The following is a 17954-nucleotide window of genomic DNA, read 5'->3' as shown; positions in this document are numbered from 1 at the left end:
CTCCGAAATGCATTTAGCTGTGGGGCGCCTGGCTGGCTCAGTCAAAAGAGCATGCAACTCTTGATCTCAGGGTCGTGAGTTTGATTCCTGCTTTGGATGGGAAAATGACTAAAAAATAAATAAACTTTAAAAAATGCATTTAGCTGCAGTGTCAACCGTCCTGTGTTTTAGCTTGCTTACAACCTCATTTAAATGTGTGTGTGTGTGTGTGTGTATATGCATATATATACATATATGTATTCATATGTGTATATACGCATGTACACACATGTATTTTTCCTCCCTAAGTATGTTCAAAATCTGAGTTATAGGGACGCCTGGGTTGTTCCAGTTGGTTGAGCTTCAACTCTTGGTTTCATATCAGGTCATGATCTAATGGTTCTTCAGACTGAGCCCTGTACTGGGCCCTGCGCTATCAGCACAGAGCCTGCTTGAGAATTTCTCTCTCCCTCTTACTGTCCCTCCTCCACTCACACAAACTCTCTCTCTCTCTCAAAATAAATAAACTTAAAAATTATTTTTTTAAATCTAAGTTATGACTTTGAGTGTTATTTCAGCTCTTTTTCCTTTTAGGGTGCAAAAATTCACAAGTAATCTTCTTTAACACTGATAAAAATATCAAACTTGTGCACCTAAGAACGTGGTCAACATTTCCTGAGAACTTGGCCAATGTATATCCAGGAAGAGGTGACTCAGGAAAGTGGCTAAAATTTATGAAAGAATGACATGATTTGCAATCCGTGTGTTTTTGTCAGATGATTTTCTTATGTGTGTTTTCTACCTTTTTTGACATATTTTCTACAATCGCATGGAAAGCAGGTATAGAATAGCTTTTAGATAAAATTTGATGGCTGGTCAAAAGGTACTTGGAAATCATAAATGGAAACATTAGAACATCTTTTAGATTGCTTTCTAACAGTATCTTGGTTGGGTTTTATGATTTTAAAAAGCGTTTTCAAGAGTTTTAGAGATTAATTTCTAAGCATAATGAAAAACCAGAAGACTTAATAAAAATCATTAAAACTTTTGCATTTTTCCTATCAATTAGGCTTGGGTTAAAAATGATTTTAATATGTTTTTTATTAGAACTCTGTCTTATGGGGTTGATTAGTTCATAAAGTGTCCACTTTTTAAATTAAGTTTAGTAAGGAACATTTGTGGGTGTGTTACGTAATGCCCATAAACTTTACTAATGTCACTTTTTGCTTTTATAAAGTCATTCTCTTGTAACCATGCCTGATTTTGTCTTTATTTTTTTTTTAATGTTTTATTTATTTCTGAGAGAGAGAGAGACAGCGTGAGCAGGGGAGGGTCAGAGAGAGAGGGAGAGGGAGACACAGAATCTGAAGCAGGCTTCAGGCTCTGAGCTAGCTGTCAGCTCAGAGCCCGGCATGGGGCCCGAACCCACGAACCGTGAAATCATGACCTGAGCCGAAGTCGGACGCTTAACCGACTGAGCCACCCAGGCGCCCCTGGTTTTGTCTTTAAAAGGAATCAACTGTAATTCCCCAATGCTGATTCTTTTGAAGTCACTCTTGGGCTTGGTTTATAAGACACGTGGGCTCGTTGGGCCAACTATTCTGCAGCTGTGCTCTCTACCCTGCACTCGCACCTCACCGCCGTATCCCTCACCGCATTCTTCTGATTTTCATCAAACAGCGTTTGGTGGTTTCCCAAAACCCGTTAGGTCCACAGACTATTGCTCACTGTATCCAGGAGAATGTGACATTGCCAAGGAGAAGTCTTCGAAAAGGCCTCAGCAGTAGCCGCCACCCCGTTACCTCCGTAGGCTGTCTGCATGATCACACTGAATGGGGCAACACTTTGTCGGAGATGTGTGTTGCCATGTGATTGTTCAGGAGCCCCCAGAATAGTATTATGTGTGGTCATGCCTTATCTGTATGTGTGAGTGTGTGCGTACCCAGGCACTTCTGGGCTGGGGGATGGGTTTTTTGTTTGTTTTGCTTTTCAGAGGATGTTTTTTGTTTTTTGTTTTTGTTTTTTAATGTTTATATTTGAGAGAGAGAGAGGGTGGGGGGGAGGGGCAGAGAGAGAGGGAGACACAGAATCTGTAGCAGGCCCCAGGTTCTGAGCTGTCAGCACAGAGCTCAACCCGGGGCTCGAACCCACAAACCGCGAGATCATGACCAGAACAGAAATCGGAGGCTTAACTGACAGAGCCACCCAGGCGCTCTTCAGAAGACGTTTTATGGATCTAGATTTGAAGGAAGGCCCAGGTTTAGAATCTTGGAAATGCCAAAGTCTTTTCTCCTTTAACGTTTAAAAATAACAGGAGGGTACACTGTTACAAAGTAGACACCTGGAACAGGGACTTTTTAAAATCATTTTTGGGGGATGGGAGGCAGTCATGCAGAGAGCACCGGGAACCAAGAGACCTGAACTCTAGCCCTCCCTTTTCACTTGTACCCATGACATTGAGCAGTTCTCCAGACCTCTCAGAGATGGTTTCTACATCTATTAACTCCCATATCACCGTGTTAGTAAAGATCGCATGAAAATATGTGTGAACGTGCTTTTTAATCCACGAAGAGCCACACCTGTACTTGCAGTTGGTGATCTAGCCACCCTTAGAGGCAGTCTAGAATTGAGACCCCTCCAAGGGGTCGTTAAATGAGAACAGTATTTCATACAACACTTAGAATGGTGACAAGCACATAGTAAGTACTCAGTGAAATCTAGCTGTTACCATTATTAGTGATATCACCAAGTCTCTATTTTTTTACATTTATTTTGAGAGAGAGAGTGTGTGAGAAGAACAGAAGATGAGAGGGAGAGAGAGGGGGAGAAAGAGACAGAGAAAGAGAGGGAGAGAGAGAGAGAAAGAGAGAGAAAGAACCCCAAGCAAGCTCTGCATTGTCAGTGTGGAGCCTGATGTGGAGCTCAAACTCCTGAACTGTGAGATCATGACCTGATCTGAAATCAAGAGTCAGATGCTTAACTGACTTGAGCCACCCAGGCACCCTGATATCACCAAGCCTTACCTCTTTACTTATGTACGAGACGTGGTGATTGCTAGAACTTTTTAAAGCTGATTTAATTTTCATTAAAATGATGTACATGTATAAGAGTTTAAAAAGTCAAATGGATACCAAGAGCCAATGAGAAGTAGCACTCTCCTTCACCATCCCTTCCCAGGCTTAGTCCTCAGAGGCTACCCTTTTCTCGAATGGCTTCTTCTTTTTTTTTTTTTTTTTAAATTTCTTGATGTTTATTTATTACTGAGACAGAGAGAAACAGAGCATGAATAGGGGAGGGTCAGAGAGAGAGGGAGACACAGACTCTGAAGCAGGCTCCAGGCTCTGAGCTGTCAGCACAGAGCCCGACACGGGGCTCGAACCCACGAACCACGAGATCATGACCTGAGCTGAAGTCAGATGCTTAACCGACTGAGCCACCCAGGCGCCCCTCAAATGGTTTCTTATGATGCTTTACCTCCATATGTCATGAACAATATACAGTGCTGCTGTTTTAATACAACAATTTTAGAATTTTCTACTGATTTCCCCTTAGGATAGATGAAGATTTAACCGTCTTACTTTTTATTCTCTTCATTCCCCTCCCCCAAATATATCAAAATCTTCAAAGAATAGTAATTATTGATTGTTTTCTTTTCTGTGCTTTCTGTTTTATTCCTCCGGAGTTAATAATGGCCTGATTTTTCTTTACTTAGTTTTTATATACTTGTCACCAATGTTAACCAAATCCAGCAACAGGTTTAGCCATATGCATCTCAGTACAATTTCTAAACATTCAAACTCATCAAATGAGGCTCCTGGAGGCTTCACTGTGATGCTTCCATCTAGACTGCTTGCCCTTCTCTGTCACACACCCGATATACCGGCGGGGACTTTGCCTCTCTCATGTTGGATCCCCTGATCCCAGGAGCCTGGTTTCCTCTGTTTCTGCATTTACCCGTTTTTCTTTGCAGCATATCTTCCAGTAGCTTTCCAAGAAGGCCAGTGGTAGTTTGAGTTCTGAACCTTTGTATGAGACCCATTTTTTATCTTTGTACATTAAAAAAATTGAACAATTTTGTGGAATATAATTTGTATACCACAGAATTTATCTATTATGACTTTTGGCATATTTACAGAGTTGTGCAACCACCACTGTAATCTAATTCTAGGACTTTATATCATCCCCAAAAGCAGCTTAAAGGGGATACATGCCTTGCATCCCATGGCAGGAACAGAGGAAATGGGGCGTGGAAGTATAAAGGGGTGGAGTTGCCATTTTAAACACTGATGAGGCAACATCTGGATAAACACGAAGAAACTGAGTGTGTGTGCCATGCACATACCCAGGGCGGTGTATTCCAGGCAGGGGAAATAGCCAATGCAATGGTCATGAGGTGGGAGTCTGCGGAGGCGGTTGAGGGGTAAGGAGGTTAGGTGGGAGCAGATGAGTTGGGAGGCAGCGGGGGAGACCTGGAAAGGAGGCCAGAAGGGAATGGAGATCTTGGTCACGTGGGGCCTTATCGGTCCTTATAAGGTCTTGGGCTTTCTCTTGGGGCGACAGGAGGGGCCCCAGTGCAGTTTGAGCAGAGGGTCAATGTGGTGAGACTTCCTTTGTTTCAGTGATCCCTCTGGTTGCTGGGTTTATAACAGACCACAGCGAGGCGGAGGCAGGGAGCCAGCGGTCGTGCCCCGGACCAGGCGCATCTAGTGGAGGTGGAATGGCGAACGCGCTGACTTCCTGGTCTCTTCAGGAGGTGGGTGGATGGCTCGATGGATTCGATGTGAGGTGTGAGAGAAAGAATGATCAGAAGTGACTCCCAGATAATTGGCCCGAGTAACTGGAAGGGTGGAGTCGCCCTGACCTGAGATGGGAAGGCTGTAGGAGGGGCAGGTGCCGGTGGGAAGAGGAGGATCCCTTCTAGACACACTCCGTTTGAGAGGTCTCACCAGGCATCTAAGGGAAGATGTCAAACAGGCAAGTCCAGGCAAGTGTGGGAGTTCTGTGGTACAAAAATGGGATTTGGGGGTGGCCGCTTGGCTGGCTCAGTCAGAAAAGCATGCAATTCTTGACCTTGGGGTCATGAGTTTGGGCCCCATGTTGCATATGGAGATTAAACTTTCTTAGAAAATGAGATTTCGTACGGACTTGGGTGTATGATATGTCACATAGGCTCATCAGTTGTGACAGATGTGTCAGTCTGGCGGGGGAGATTGATAAGGGGGGCTGTGCACATTGAGTGTCAAGACGTATATGAGAGGGGCGCCTGGGTGACTCAGTCAGTTAAGTGTCCGACTTCAGCTCAGGTCATGATCTCACGGTTCGTGGGTTCAAGCCCTGCATCGGGCTCTGTGCTGACAGCTCAGAGCCTGGAGCCTGCTTCGGATTCTGTGTCTCCCTCTCTCTCTGCCCCTCCCTGTCTCAAGCTCTGTCTCTCTCTGTCTCAAAAAAATAAACATTTAAAAAAAAAAAAAAGACGTATATGGGAACTCTTCTGTACGTCCTGGCCAATTTTGCTGTCAACCTAAAACTACTCTTTAAAAAAGCCTATTTTTAAAAAATGGTATTAAAAACTGTGAGACTGGATGAGATGATCAAGGGTGTAGGTGTGCAAGGGAAGGGCTCCAAAGACTAAGGGTGCGGTGCCCACTTGTAAGAAGGGGAGGTGACTGGGGAACAGCAAATGTGGCAGAAGGAAAACAGAGGAGAGTGGCTCAAGACGGGGGAGGGGAGACCAGGCTCAAATCTCTCAGGAGACCTAGCACCACGTCCTTGTTGAAACTCTCTCTGGGCCTCAGTTTCCTGATCTGCAGGCTAATACCCTGACCTCCAAGGATCCTCTGGCTGTGATATGCCATGAATGTGTCACTTGAAATGCAAGGGAGATCAAAGATGGGAAAGGCCGTTGGTGTCTGCTTGCTCCTTCCGTGGGAAATGCAGAGTTTAAAGACTACAACACTGACGTTGTAAAAATGTGGGTTTAAATATTGGTAGGTACAACCCCGTAGAGATTTGGACCAGTTTCCAACTACTGATTTTTCTCCTTGATTTGAAAGCATATACACTGCAGAAATTTTGCAAAACTAGAAAATGTAATCACGAAAATTAAAACCATCCCTTAGTCTATTGACAGATAAATGTTAGTAACATTTTGGTCTAGTTTTCTGCAAGCTTTCTATCCATAACTGGACTGTATTTCCTCCTCTTCCCGCTGAAGGTTTTCACTATATTTATATCCTGATTTCTTTCAATGAAAAAAAAAAAAACAACAAAACAGTCCTTACAACTGTTAAATATCCCATCATAGGAATGTACTGTAGCTTAGTCACTTAATGCTCCATTAATGAGCATTTAGAGCACTATAAATAGCATTGATAAAAAAAAGAGTTAAGATGTTCAACTGTACACATAATCTTTGCACCTCTTAGTCTTTCTTTGGCATAAATTATCAGTTGTAGAATTATTCACTGGTCCCATGGGCAAAAACATTTTGAAAGCTTTTATACATGTTGCCAAATGTACATCTGAACACATCTGTCTCTCTTGGCTTCCAGAGAGGTTGTAACAATTTACTTTCCTCCATTCTCTGTGCCTGTCAATTGCATGACACTGTTACTAACCCGCTGATTCCCCATAATTTCTTTAAAAAAAAAATGCCACTTTTCACTGTGTATGGGCTAACGCTTACTAAAGCAGCAGTGTAAGGGGGGGCAAGAGTAACTCAGATTCCAGACAATTCTTGTGCCTACATGTGCTGGGCCCTTTGCCAGGTGCTTTCTTGTTTATTGCTAGTGAACGCCACACCCCTAGAACGTAGGTGGCATCCATCCTACGTTGTCCAATCCCATGAGGCTGTGCTTGAAGACACACAGCTGGTTGGCTACACGCCCAGGACTGGTACCCAGGTCTCTTGACTCCAAGTGGGGTACTTATTTACCATACTATGTACCTCACCTACCTCAAACGGCCTAGAATACTCTTTATGAGAGACTCTAAAATATGATATGCATAGTAAAATAGGAGAGATGCTATAGTACACTCACAGCTTACTACTTTTTTAAAGTTTCTGAATAGAACAAGAAATACTGAACTCTGAAGTCCATGGCCACTCTGACATCCTAGGCTGTTTCTCCTTGGCTGGTCAATGAGGACTGTTCAACCAAAGGTGAGACCGACACAGGTAGGAAGGGGTCAACCCTCTGTTCCTCTTCTTGGCTAGATTTGAGAAGCCTTGACATGAGCTACGGAAAGTGAGTGACGGTGGGCACCTTCAGCCCCCGTGCAAACCGCAGGCAGAACTTAATCCTGTGTGTGTGTGTGTGTGTGTGTGTCTTCTTTTGGTGACCTTTAGGAATCATGAGGCTCTATACTTGCATTCCGGGTCTTTTACACAGTGCACCTTGAAAACTGGCTTTTGGATCTTGAAACTAAAACTTAAAACAGATATTTAAAGCAACTTCACTAAGACAGTCTTTCCATGTTTCCAAACAGAAGTTTTAAACTGTGTACATTAAACCTTGACCACGGTCTTTATTTTTATTTTTGTAAGTTTATTTATTTATTTTGAGAGAGAGAGAGAGAAAAGTGAGCATGAGATGGGGAGGGACAGAGAGAGAGAGAGAGAGAGAGAGACGGAGAAAGAAAGAATCCCAATAGGGCTCGATCTCACAAACTGTGAGATCATGACCTGAGCTGAAACCAAGAGCCCGTGGCTTAACTGACTGGGCCACCCAGGCTCCCCCGTGGTCCCATGGTCTTTATTTTTGTACTTACCATTTGATTCGCTTACAGGACAGTGACAGCGATTTGAAGCTGTGCTATTTTCCCCTTATCTCAGAAAGGCCTGGCTGCCCTCCTAGCTCAGGAGGCATTCATGAGCATGTCCTAGGTCACCCCAGGGCATTTCAGGACACTGTGGCAACCGGCATATTTAGCGATGCCCCATGCTCACCCATTGTAACAGTCTCCTTATGTCCTGTGTTAAAATAACGTTATGTCCCCTGTAATTTGGTCCTCAGATTTCTGGGGGAGGTGTGCTGCACAGATGCCCCCATCACTGCCATGAGAACACAGCCACCCCGTTTGGATCCAGGACTCTGCACCGGTTCATAATTTGTGCTCTTCTGAAGAGGGAAGCGGCTGTCTGGGGCTGACCATGTTACAAGGGCCTGGAAGCCTGGAAGCCTGTGGGGAGGGCACCCCGAGAGGAGGCCAACAGGAGGGGGACAATTTTTATTTTTTTCAATGTTTATTATTTATTATTGAGAGAGAGAGAGACAGAGAGAGCGCGCAAGCAGGGGAGGGTCAGAGAGAGAGGCAGACACAGAATCCCAAGCAGGCTCCAGGCTCTGAGCTGTCAGCACAGAGCCCGACACCAGGCTCGAACTCACAAACGGGGAAGATCATGACCTGAGCTGAAGTCGGACGCTTAACCGACGGAACCACCCAGGCGCCCCTTGGGAGGGTTGTTACATTGAGCTCTTCTGTTGTTTCTTGGCTTGTTCCTGGTCGTCATAATCGCCTCCATCCTCCAACCCAGCTCAAAACCCGGGGCATCTTCACCACCTTCGATCCTTAGGAGTCAGAAAAACCTCTCCTGGCAGCCCCGGGACAGGGGGTGCTCAGAAATACGCTGAGGAAAGTGGCTTTGAGAGGCTGCAAGAGCGAGGCCAGAAATGGGAAACGACCACCGGAGGCCCGGGATGGGGGAGAACTGGGACCGAGCGGGCGGGCAGAAGGCGGGAGGGAAAACGAGCGCACGGGGCAGCTCAGAATAGCAGATACAAAAGAAAAGTGCCAGCTAGTGAACACACTGCAAACGGATGGGTGGCAGGGCCCGGCGACTGGGGAGCGGTTTAGAAAAATAGCAATTAGCACAGCTAAAAATAAAGACCAATTTGGAGACAAAGCCAGATACACAAGGAGAAAAATAAGACTCGCCAGAAAGACAGTTCTTCGCAAACCGAACGCTCAAGAAAATGAGGCTAACGACACTCCCTTTGGGGCTGTTTTGCAGGGAAACGAGACAATAGATCGAGCGGGGTGGGGGTGGGGGGCGCTGAGCAGGTGACTGGTGGTGAGAGAGGAGAAATCGGAACCGGAGCGCAGTGTGGACCGGAGTGATTCCGAGCGCTGAGCAAAAGGCCCTGCCGGGAGCTGCAGCACGTGTCCCCAAAGTTAGAGCTATGCCCCCGACCGGCCTCGGGGTGGGGGCAGAGGCATCGCCCCGCGCTGGAACCCGGAGGGTCCGAGCAGAATTCCGCGGAGCGCTGCCCCTGCAACCTCCAGGCCACGGGGAGAAGGCGCCCGCGTTCCGGCGCTCGCGCAGCTCGGCTCGGCTCGGCTCGGCTCGCGGCGCGCGCGGCCCGGCGGCCTTGGCGACGCGCCACCGGCTTCCGCGGCCGCGGGAGGGCTCAGCACCCTCGGAGTCGCGGGGCGGGCAGGCCAGGGCCCGCGGGGATCCCGGATCCCGGGGACGAGGAGGCGAAGGCCGTGGGCCGCGCCCTGGTGTTGCAGCACCGCGAGGCCTCGGCTTCCGGGTCCGTGTGGCGGGAGGGGGCCCCCGACTGCCGCCCGGCGAAGGCGCGCGGAGCCGCGGAGCGCCGTGCGCCCGCCGCGCGGTGCCCGTTTCCCGCGGCTGCAGAAAGAGGGCGGGAGACCCGTTTGGACTCAGAGTCGCGAGGCGGGCGGGGCGGGGCCCGGGGCGACCTCTCCGGCGAGCTCCTCTGGGCGGCGGGGGATCCCGGGGCGCACGGGCGCCAGGGCTGAGTTCCCAAGCCACGGGCGGCGCGGGCTCCCTGCGGGGGCAGTGAGCTCCATCCCGGGCGCGGGGTCGGGTCCCGGCGTTCGGTCACCCGGGGGCCGCCCTGGTCCGCCCGGGACCCCTGCCGGGGCGGGCGGGCAGGGCGCACCGAGCGCGCCACGCGGCGCCTGGCTGGGAGGAGGGCGGCGGGGCAGGGGCGGGCGCGCCGGGGCGGCGCTGAGCCGGCTCCTCCCCCTCCCCGGCCTCCACCTCCTCTCCGTCCTCAGGCTCAGCCGCCGCGCCGCCGGCTGCTCCTCCTTCCTCCTCGGGCGACCGCGGCGATGTTTAACCGCGCGGTGAGCCGGCTCAGCAGGAAGCGGCCGCCGTCAGGTAAGCGGCTCCCGGGCCCGCGGGCCGGGGATCGGGGCCCCGGAGGAGCCGCCTCGGCCGCCGCTGCCCGCCCAGGGTCCCGGGCATCCTTCCTCCCTCCTGTGCTCGGGCGCGGCTCGGCGATGCCACCCGGCGAGCGGCTCCCCGCTCGGTCCAGCGTCTCTGCGGCCGCAGCCGCTGCGGGGGCGCAAAAGCCCCCGGGAGGCGCTCCGGGGAGGAAGTTTGGACAAAAGGGGAAACGACAGCAGTTTTCTTTTTAGTGATGGTCTGGGAGAAGAAAGGAGATGCCAGACACCCCCAAACTTTGGAGGGAGTGTGGGCTCCAGATCCGAAAGCAGAACATCGCGCGGGCCGTTTCTCCACTGGAGTTCTCTGCGTCTCTCGGCTGCGGGCGTTGTTGCGAACGCTGCCCGCGCGGCGCCCACCGGAGGCACCACTGGGACCCGGGGCATCGGACTGGCAGCGGGGCCTGGGCTGCCCGGCGCCTTCAGTTCTGCGCTGCGGGGCCGAAATGTGGGCGCGCAGAGGAGGGTAAACACCAGGGCGGAGAAGCCACATCTGTAGTTCGCGCCCGGGGAGCGCTGACATTACCCTGGACCGGGCTTGGCTGTCCCAGTGGACCAGCCTGAGCCACAGTTCGGCGCAATTTGATAGGACAAAGAATCCACGGTGGAGATGAGACCATCCTTTGATTCCAACCATCTTACCGTTTTTGTGCAGAATAATGGCTATGCTCCTTTGAGCTCTTCCCGTGCGCCCGGGTCTCTGTTCACCCAGTTTTGTGTTCTCTCTCCGCCCGTAGGACGACCCCATGAGACAGGAACTGTTATTAGCCACGGTTCAGAGGAGGGAGCAGAAGCCAGGGGCGGTTAGGTAACTTGCCCCAAGTCACTCCTAGGAGGTGATGGAGAATTTCTAAAACCCAGGTTTGCCTGGCTCTGGAGTTCAGAGGCCTTTTTGCAGTTTTCCATTCCAAGAGTGACTTCTTCACGGTGCTGAGAGTCTGTGCTCGTCGGTCGGTGTCCTGTTTTCACCGACTGTCATATTTTATGAGGGTCATTGCAGTTAAGACGATGAACTGGGACCCGACTGGCTGGGACCAAATCCCACCTCCACTGCTGTGGAAACTTGGTGTCTGTGCAGATAAGGATCTGCAAAACGGGAATAAAATAGCGATCTCTCTTTGAGCACCTAAATGGAACAGGTTTCCTGTCCGTTATGCAAATCATTGCATTTAACATTCAGGACAATCCTTATAAAGTAGGACTTCATAGGGTTATTGTGAAGCGCTTCTCTTAGTGTTAGTGGTCACGTAAACTTTGCCGTGTTGTCTGAGGGTCCAAGGATTCCTTTGCGGGTGTTCATTTCAGCCCATTCTTGTTGTGGAGGCTTCACAGGCCTGTGGAGCCGAAGTCAGTTAACTTCTGGACTCTGGAGTTAAACTCCTGGTTCCCACTCTGACTCTATCATTTAGTGACTTTGGGCAAGTTACTTGACCCTGAGCCAATTGCCAACTTATCAGGAAATTTGAGAACTTGTTGCTAAGTCATGGATAGCTTGAAATTGGCTGTTGGTGGGTATATTTATACCATGGAAATCGGCAAATGCTAAAAATCAAGCTTTCTCTCCCCCTGCCCCCCTCCCAGGAGAGCTGGTTTACTAGCACGCCTCTGTGTCAGTTTTCCCATCTGTAAAGTGGGTTTCACAGAGTTGTGGGATTAAACACACTAAAACATATGAAGTCCCTAGTGCATTGCCTGGCACGTGATAAATGAATAATAATGGTTAGCCTCCCCCTTTCGTCTGATAAACAGAGCTGCTCTGAACATCTCTGCCTGGGCTATTCATTGCTTTGCTCTCTTTTGGGACCTACATGGTTTCGGGGGGAGGGTGTTACATGTGTGTGGGTTCACCCCAGAAAGACTGGGGCAGTTTGAGGGACACCAGTGGAGTGTATCTCTTTTAGGGCAGCAACTTTTCAGCCTTACGAAATGGGGTTCGGTCACAGGTAGAAGGATTAGTAGCTAAGCATCATGGATTGGTGTTTGGTGCCTGACCTCCGAGAGCCAGTCAGGAGGTAAGGATTTTTGGGTTTAATGTGTGCCCCACTGATGGGAAAGGGCAAATGACGCCTGCCATTTGGGCATCACCATCCAGCAGTGAGAAAAGGAGTCAAGTGAGAAAGGGGGAATGTGGGCCTGGGGTGGAGGTACCGGGAAGCCAGCCAAGTGACCCATGGGACCCTGTGCCACTTTTTTATTTGGTAATTTTGAATTGTTTTTCCTAAAGTGGCTCTCCAAATTGTATAAGCTTCCCGCCCACCAGCGCTGGATCACTGCTACAGACCCCCTGATATGGGCCCGGCTACAGTCCTGCCTCCCAGAACCTTCTCCTGTATACTTTTCCTGCTTTTCAGCAAAACCTTACTGTAGACGGTGTCTTCAAGCTGAGGGTTTGGCTCAGTTCCTGACCCCTTAATTCCGGGGTTCAAATTGCTCTTCCCTTATTCTCCTTTCTGAGATTTCTCCGAGTGTGTTTGTGCAGCACCTGGGTGTGGGGAGGGCATCGATATAATGCAGCTTTCCCGGCCGCACCCTGGACCGAATGATTCAGTCTTGGGGACCCAAGGTGGGAGGGAGAGGAGGCTGCATTTTCAACAAGTGCCCCAGTTGATTCTGATGCCACTGAAGTGGGAGGACCCCTTGAGGGGCTCTGACCACCCTTTGCCCCTCACAACCTGTGGATGGAAACTGACGCGACTCACCTGAAGGGCAAAGCCAGAGCCACAGCCTTCTATCTGCGAGCAGATTGTGGGGTGACCCGTTGAGGGAATCCCCACCCGGCCAGGCAGGCCACGGCCCTCCCGAGGAGCCTATTGTACACGATCCCATGAAACCCATGGGACCAGTTTCAGATTTATTGCTGGGCTTACGTTTTTATTTAAAGGTGACAGTCAACACAGCAATTTCACATCTTTGTTTTAACAACCCAGAAGTCGGGCAGTCTTGGCCCCGGGAAAACTTTCCCTGCAGAACATCGCTGGCCCAGGCCTGTGGGTTCAGGGAGAGCAACGCAGGGACAGAGAAGTTGGGCCGGGCTGAGAGGTGATGATATAAACCAGCGTGGTCAGCCGCGTGGTCAGTGCCAGCTCTGAATGCCAAGAGCAGCCTGTAGACTGTGGGTGTCAGGTGCTAATGGTGCTGCTTTTTTTTTTTTTTTTTTTTTTTGGTCTTCATTGACTTTGTATGTGACATCATGTCTCCTTTTGTCACTGAGAAATATAGGGAACCTAGGCAGGTGCCTGGTGGTGGGGGGGGGGGCATTTCCTAGGGCTTCCTGGGTGAACTGAAGCACTTCCCCCACTGGGCTTGAGTAATCCCCTTGGCCTCAGGCGCTGGGCTCGGAAACTCGCTGTTTAAATTGTACTAAATTTATCCTCCCTGGTGTCTCCTGCTTCCCTCAGATAGCTCCCCCCCTGCAGCAGGCCCCGAGAGGGGCGGCGGGGGCAGAGGGGGTCTGGGCGGGCGACAGCAACCGCTCCTTGATAAGAGCTGTCAGGAGGCGTCCAGTGGGAGGAAACAGCCCCTTGCAGGCTTCTGGGGACTCATTTCCTTTCTCAGCCAGGTCGCATCCCTCCAGGGCCTTGCCGAGGGCCCGTGCCCTCTGCGCGGTGGTGCTCAGGGACCCCTCACCTGGCCCCACTTCCCCGGCTCTCGTGTGCCCTTGGGTGGCTGGGCACTTCTGCCACCACTTCTGTCCCTTTGCTCCCCGAGGGTGTCCTCCATCCTAAGCTGGGTCTCCCTGCTCCCTTCCGCTCTCCCCAGCCTTATGTCTCCCTCCCTCTCTGCCCCCGAAATGCAGCCTGTCCGCTCTGTCTTTTCCTGGACAGCTGCAGCGGCCACCAAGGGGCAGGGACTTGTCAAGAGCAGCCCATTTCAGAAGGGACAGACCAGAGGACTCAGCTCTCTGACCCAAGTCCCAGAGCTACCTGCATGGCCTCCCTCAGGATCCACTTAATCATCTTGTTAAAATATATTTGGAGCTGGGGCACCAGGCTCAGAGCCTGGAGCCTGCTTTGGATTCTGTGTCTCCCTCTCTCTGCCCCTCCCTTGCTCACGCTGTCTCTCTCTCTCTCTCAAAAATAAATAAACATTAAAAAAAAAAATATATATATATATTTAGAGTTGAAATATATATATAATTTGGAGCTGTCAAATTTTCTTTCCTGTTTTCCTGTCTCCCTTCTTTTTTTCCCTTTCTTCCTTTCGCTGTTCAGGACATTATAAACAAAGCCATCATCAACCATCTTTATCAGTCCATGAACAAAAGGGCATTTGAGCACCCTGAGTAGTAAAGATATAATCTTGTGTAAAGAAATGTCCTGGGGGTGCCTGGGTGGCTCAGTCCGTTGAGCATCAGCATCCGACTCTTGATCTGGGTTCAGGTCATGATCTCATGGTTCATGGGTTCGAGCCCCGCACTAGGCTCTGCGCACTGACTGCATGGAGCCTGCTTGGGATTCTCTGTCTCCTCTCTCTCTGCCCCTCCCCTGCTCATGCGCTCTCCATCTCTCTCAAAAATAAATAAATAAATAATTAAACTTTAAAAAGAAATGTCCTGATCCGCAGGAATCTTCTAGAAGTTGTTGCATCTAGGGAGAGGTGCTGGATAGGCAAGGGACAGAGCTGAGAGGAAGCCCTGTTCTACTCTCCTCCCTTTTCTGTCTCTTGAATTTTGTACCATGTAAATAAATATAATGATCTCTTTCCTAAAAACAACCCAGGCCTGTCTCTACTGCGTCATGACAGCTCACTCGGTAAATATTTCCTTATCCTTATTCTCATTTCTTCATGAGCCAGTGAAATAAATTTCGTGCCAGCCTGTGGCATTGTGGGCAGACAGCCATCTGGGAGCTCCTGGCCTCATCTTCTCAATTAATTTTAAGTTCCATGAGAAAAAGGGCCCTGCCTTTTACTTCTCACGCTTGTCACTGCCCTTCCCTTTCCAGGCCCTGATGCCAGACAACTTAGGGTCGAATCCCACCTCGTCTACTTCTTGGCTTGCTCCTTCGAGCCGGTTTATTGAACCTCATTGTGCCTCTGTTTCCTTCTCTGTAGAATGGGCCAAAGATGAGCCCGATGTCTAAGGGTCGCCGTGAAGCGGAGACAGGATATAGCAAGCGCTCAGTCAAGCAGCTATTTTTACAGCTGTCACCCTCACTGTCTCGCCCCCAATCTATCAGAAAACATTCATCAATGTAAACATGACCATGAGCGCCGGACGCTGCTGACCCTGAGGACCACGCAGCTCTTGCTCAAGAAATGCACAGTCTCTCTGTTTCTGGAGGGAAGATGCCATTCACTTGCCTCGCGGTAGGGGCCGGGGGAGCGTGGGGGGCACATTTACGCATGACTGTCAGGCCCCAGGGGAAGCACAGGGGCTTCTGGGAAGTGAAGGAAATAATGACAGGGTCTTCATTTTCACCCCCCAGGATAGGGCTCTTGGGTAATTTTATTTTTTCTGGGTCTTTGCCTAGAAAGTGAAGATTCTAGGGAGGCTACAAATAACAGTCTGGCGTTCTTATTTCCTTCCCTCTGGTAGAAACTGGAAACCAGTGGCCATCTGTTGTTTAGTCCACTCAAAAGAGGATGTGGAGGCTTGTTTTTCCTCCAGACCCGAGGGTGCTCAGGAGACCCACGGCCCCCCGGCCTGTGTCACATGAAGCGTCTCTGAGAAGGCAGTGGGTTTCTGGGCTGCGTGAAGCTCCTCAGATGAACCCCAGAGCATGGAACGTAAGGAGCGGCCCCCACCTGCTTTGGCGATGTCCTCAGCTTGTCTATTGCCTGGGGGTGGGGGGACAGCGGGGCAGGGCAGGGGCCGCAGGGAGCGCGGAGTGCAGACACAGATGCACAGGTGACCTTTGGAGGCTCCGCCTGAGCACTCGGCTTCCTCTGAAGTCTCTGGCTTCGTGTGAAAAATGCCATGATGCCTTTTCTGAGCCCCGTCCATCCTCTGCAGCCTGCTCACCTCTGATCTTTGATGCTTGCTCTTATTAGGATTATGTTTAAGCTTTATTCATTTTTATTATTGTATTCTGCTCATTGCCATTCACGCAGACCTCCCCACCAAGGGAATTGCATGCTTGAAGGATAGTTATTCTCAGAAGTTAGACACTGGAGCCGAAAAACACTTAAGTAATATTTAGATAGAGTGTTTCCATGACCCAGTTTCTTCGTAGCCTTACATAGATCACCAGTTGTAACAAACTGATTCTCTGCTTCTAAGTTTGGAAAAAAGAAAAAGTCTTTTTTTTTTTTTAATGTAATATGTTTGATGTGGCATAGTTGATATGAGGTTTTAAATAAGTTTCATGGGGGTCATGTTCCTTGAATATTTATGGGAGTATGGTGTGTGTGGGTGTGCGCGTGTGTGCGTGTGTGTGTGTGTGTGTGTGTGTTGTATGAAACCGCTTTAGAATTTTGGAGTCAACATTTCTGCCTCTTCCTGGGGTCGAATATTTGGTTTGTTTTCTTGAATGATGCTGTAAGCTTTAGGGGACACTTAGGATAGATTCTTTGATGTTGTGCGTTGACTCTGCTTTGAGGAAGTTGGTATTGAGATTTTATTAGAACATTATTTGACTTGGGAAAATTGTCTATGCAGGATCATTACCCAGACCTTCCTGCAGACTGATAGCAGGGATCCATGCTGCAAGCATTCCATTTTGATGAGCGTTATGGACGCCTGCTGAGTATGGATTTCCGAGGAGTTAATGTCTGGAGAAAGTCTCTGATAGATATGACATCACAGCATCTATAAATAATGCATTACAAAAATGCTGCAAGCCACCAGCCTCCACCATCTGTATCTTTGAAATAATGGCTTTCACTGAAGTCAGAAACCATGTAGAACCACATAAATGTGAATGGAAAGCGGATGTACACTGTTTTTGTGTGTTAGATGGTGCTGGCCCGGTCTGGTGTGGGTTTTTATCTACGTGGAATTCCTTCTCAGTTTTCTCAGGCCTTTCCCACAGTGCAGATGTTATCTTTCTCTTCAAGGCTGCTGTGTTTTGGCCTTGGTGAGTGTGAAGATCAGCAGATATCAAAAATAAAAATGGTAGTAGAGCCTCATGGTAAAGACCATGTGCTCTGGAGCTGTGCTTGGACTCTGACCCCCTACCCCCACCCCTTCCTAGCTGGGTGACCCTTGCAAGTTACTGCACATCATCTGTGTTTCCTCATCTGTGAAGTGGGGATGATATGAACCACACCACAGGGTCATTGTGAGAAGTGAATGATTTAACTCATGAAAAAAGCTTGGAACAGTACCCAGCACACTGTAAGCAATTTGTAAATGTTCACGGTTGTTATTAGCTAATGATAGATTAATCTGAAGATAAATTTATTGAAAAATAAGTCTTGTGCTTACAAAAATCTGATCTAAAATGCTTTAACTTTTTTTTTTTTTTTGAGAGACAGAGAGCAAGTGGTGGAGGGGCAGAGAGAGAGAGGGAGATACAGAATCCAAAGCAGGCTCTAGGCTCTAAGCTGTCAGCACAGAGCCCGATGCAGGGCTGGAAACCATGGATGCGAGATCATGACCTGAGCCAAAGCTGGATGCTCAACTGACTGAGCCACCCAGGTGTCCCTGATCTAAAATGCTTTATTTATTTTTAAATTTTTTATAGTTTATTTATTTTTGAGACAGAGAGAGACAGAACATGAGTGGGGGGTGGTCAGAGAGAGAGGGAGACACAGAATCAAAAACAGGTTCTAGGCTCTGAGCTGTCAGCACAGAGCCTGACGCGGGGCTCGAACGCACGAACTGTGAGATCATGACCTGA

At 49.4% G+C, this 17954-nt stretch overlaps 1 protein-coding gene across 2 annotated transcripts in view; it reads left to right on the top strand.

Annotated features, from left to right (window-relative positions):
- Positions 1–10003: 10003 nt before the first annotated feature.
- The window catches only part of RGS10 (regulator of G protein signaling 10), a 40802-nt gene continuing 32851 nt past the window's right edge, over positions 10004–17954 (top strand). The window contains exon 1 of one of the 2 annotated variants that reach the window (XM_039237305.1): positions 10004–10108. In XM_039237305.1, coding sequence (XP_039093236.1) covers positions 10060–10108 — 49 coding nt within the window. In that variant the 5' untranslated portion in view covers positions 10004–10059. Of the gene's footprint in view, positions 10109–15821; positions 15901–17954 lie in introns of those variants that run through there. The other variant, XM_039237306.1, reaches the window with a different exon arrangement.

Source organism: Hyaena hyaena, unplaced genomic scaffold, assembly GCF_003009895.1.
Source record: "Hyaena hyaena isolate Hyena2069 unplaced genomic scaffold, ASM300989v1 scaffold_124, whole genome shotgun sequence".
NCBI lineage: Eukaryota > Metazoa > Chordata > Mammalia > Carnivora > Hyaenidae > Hyaena > Hyaena hyaena.
The sequence above is the reverse complement of the archived record's forward strand: the minus strand, read 5'-3'. Positions and strand labels throughout refer to the sequence as shown.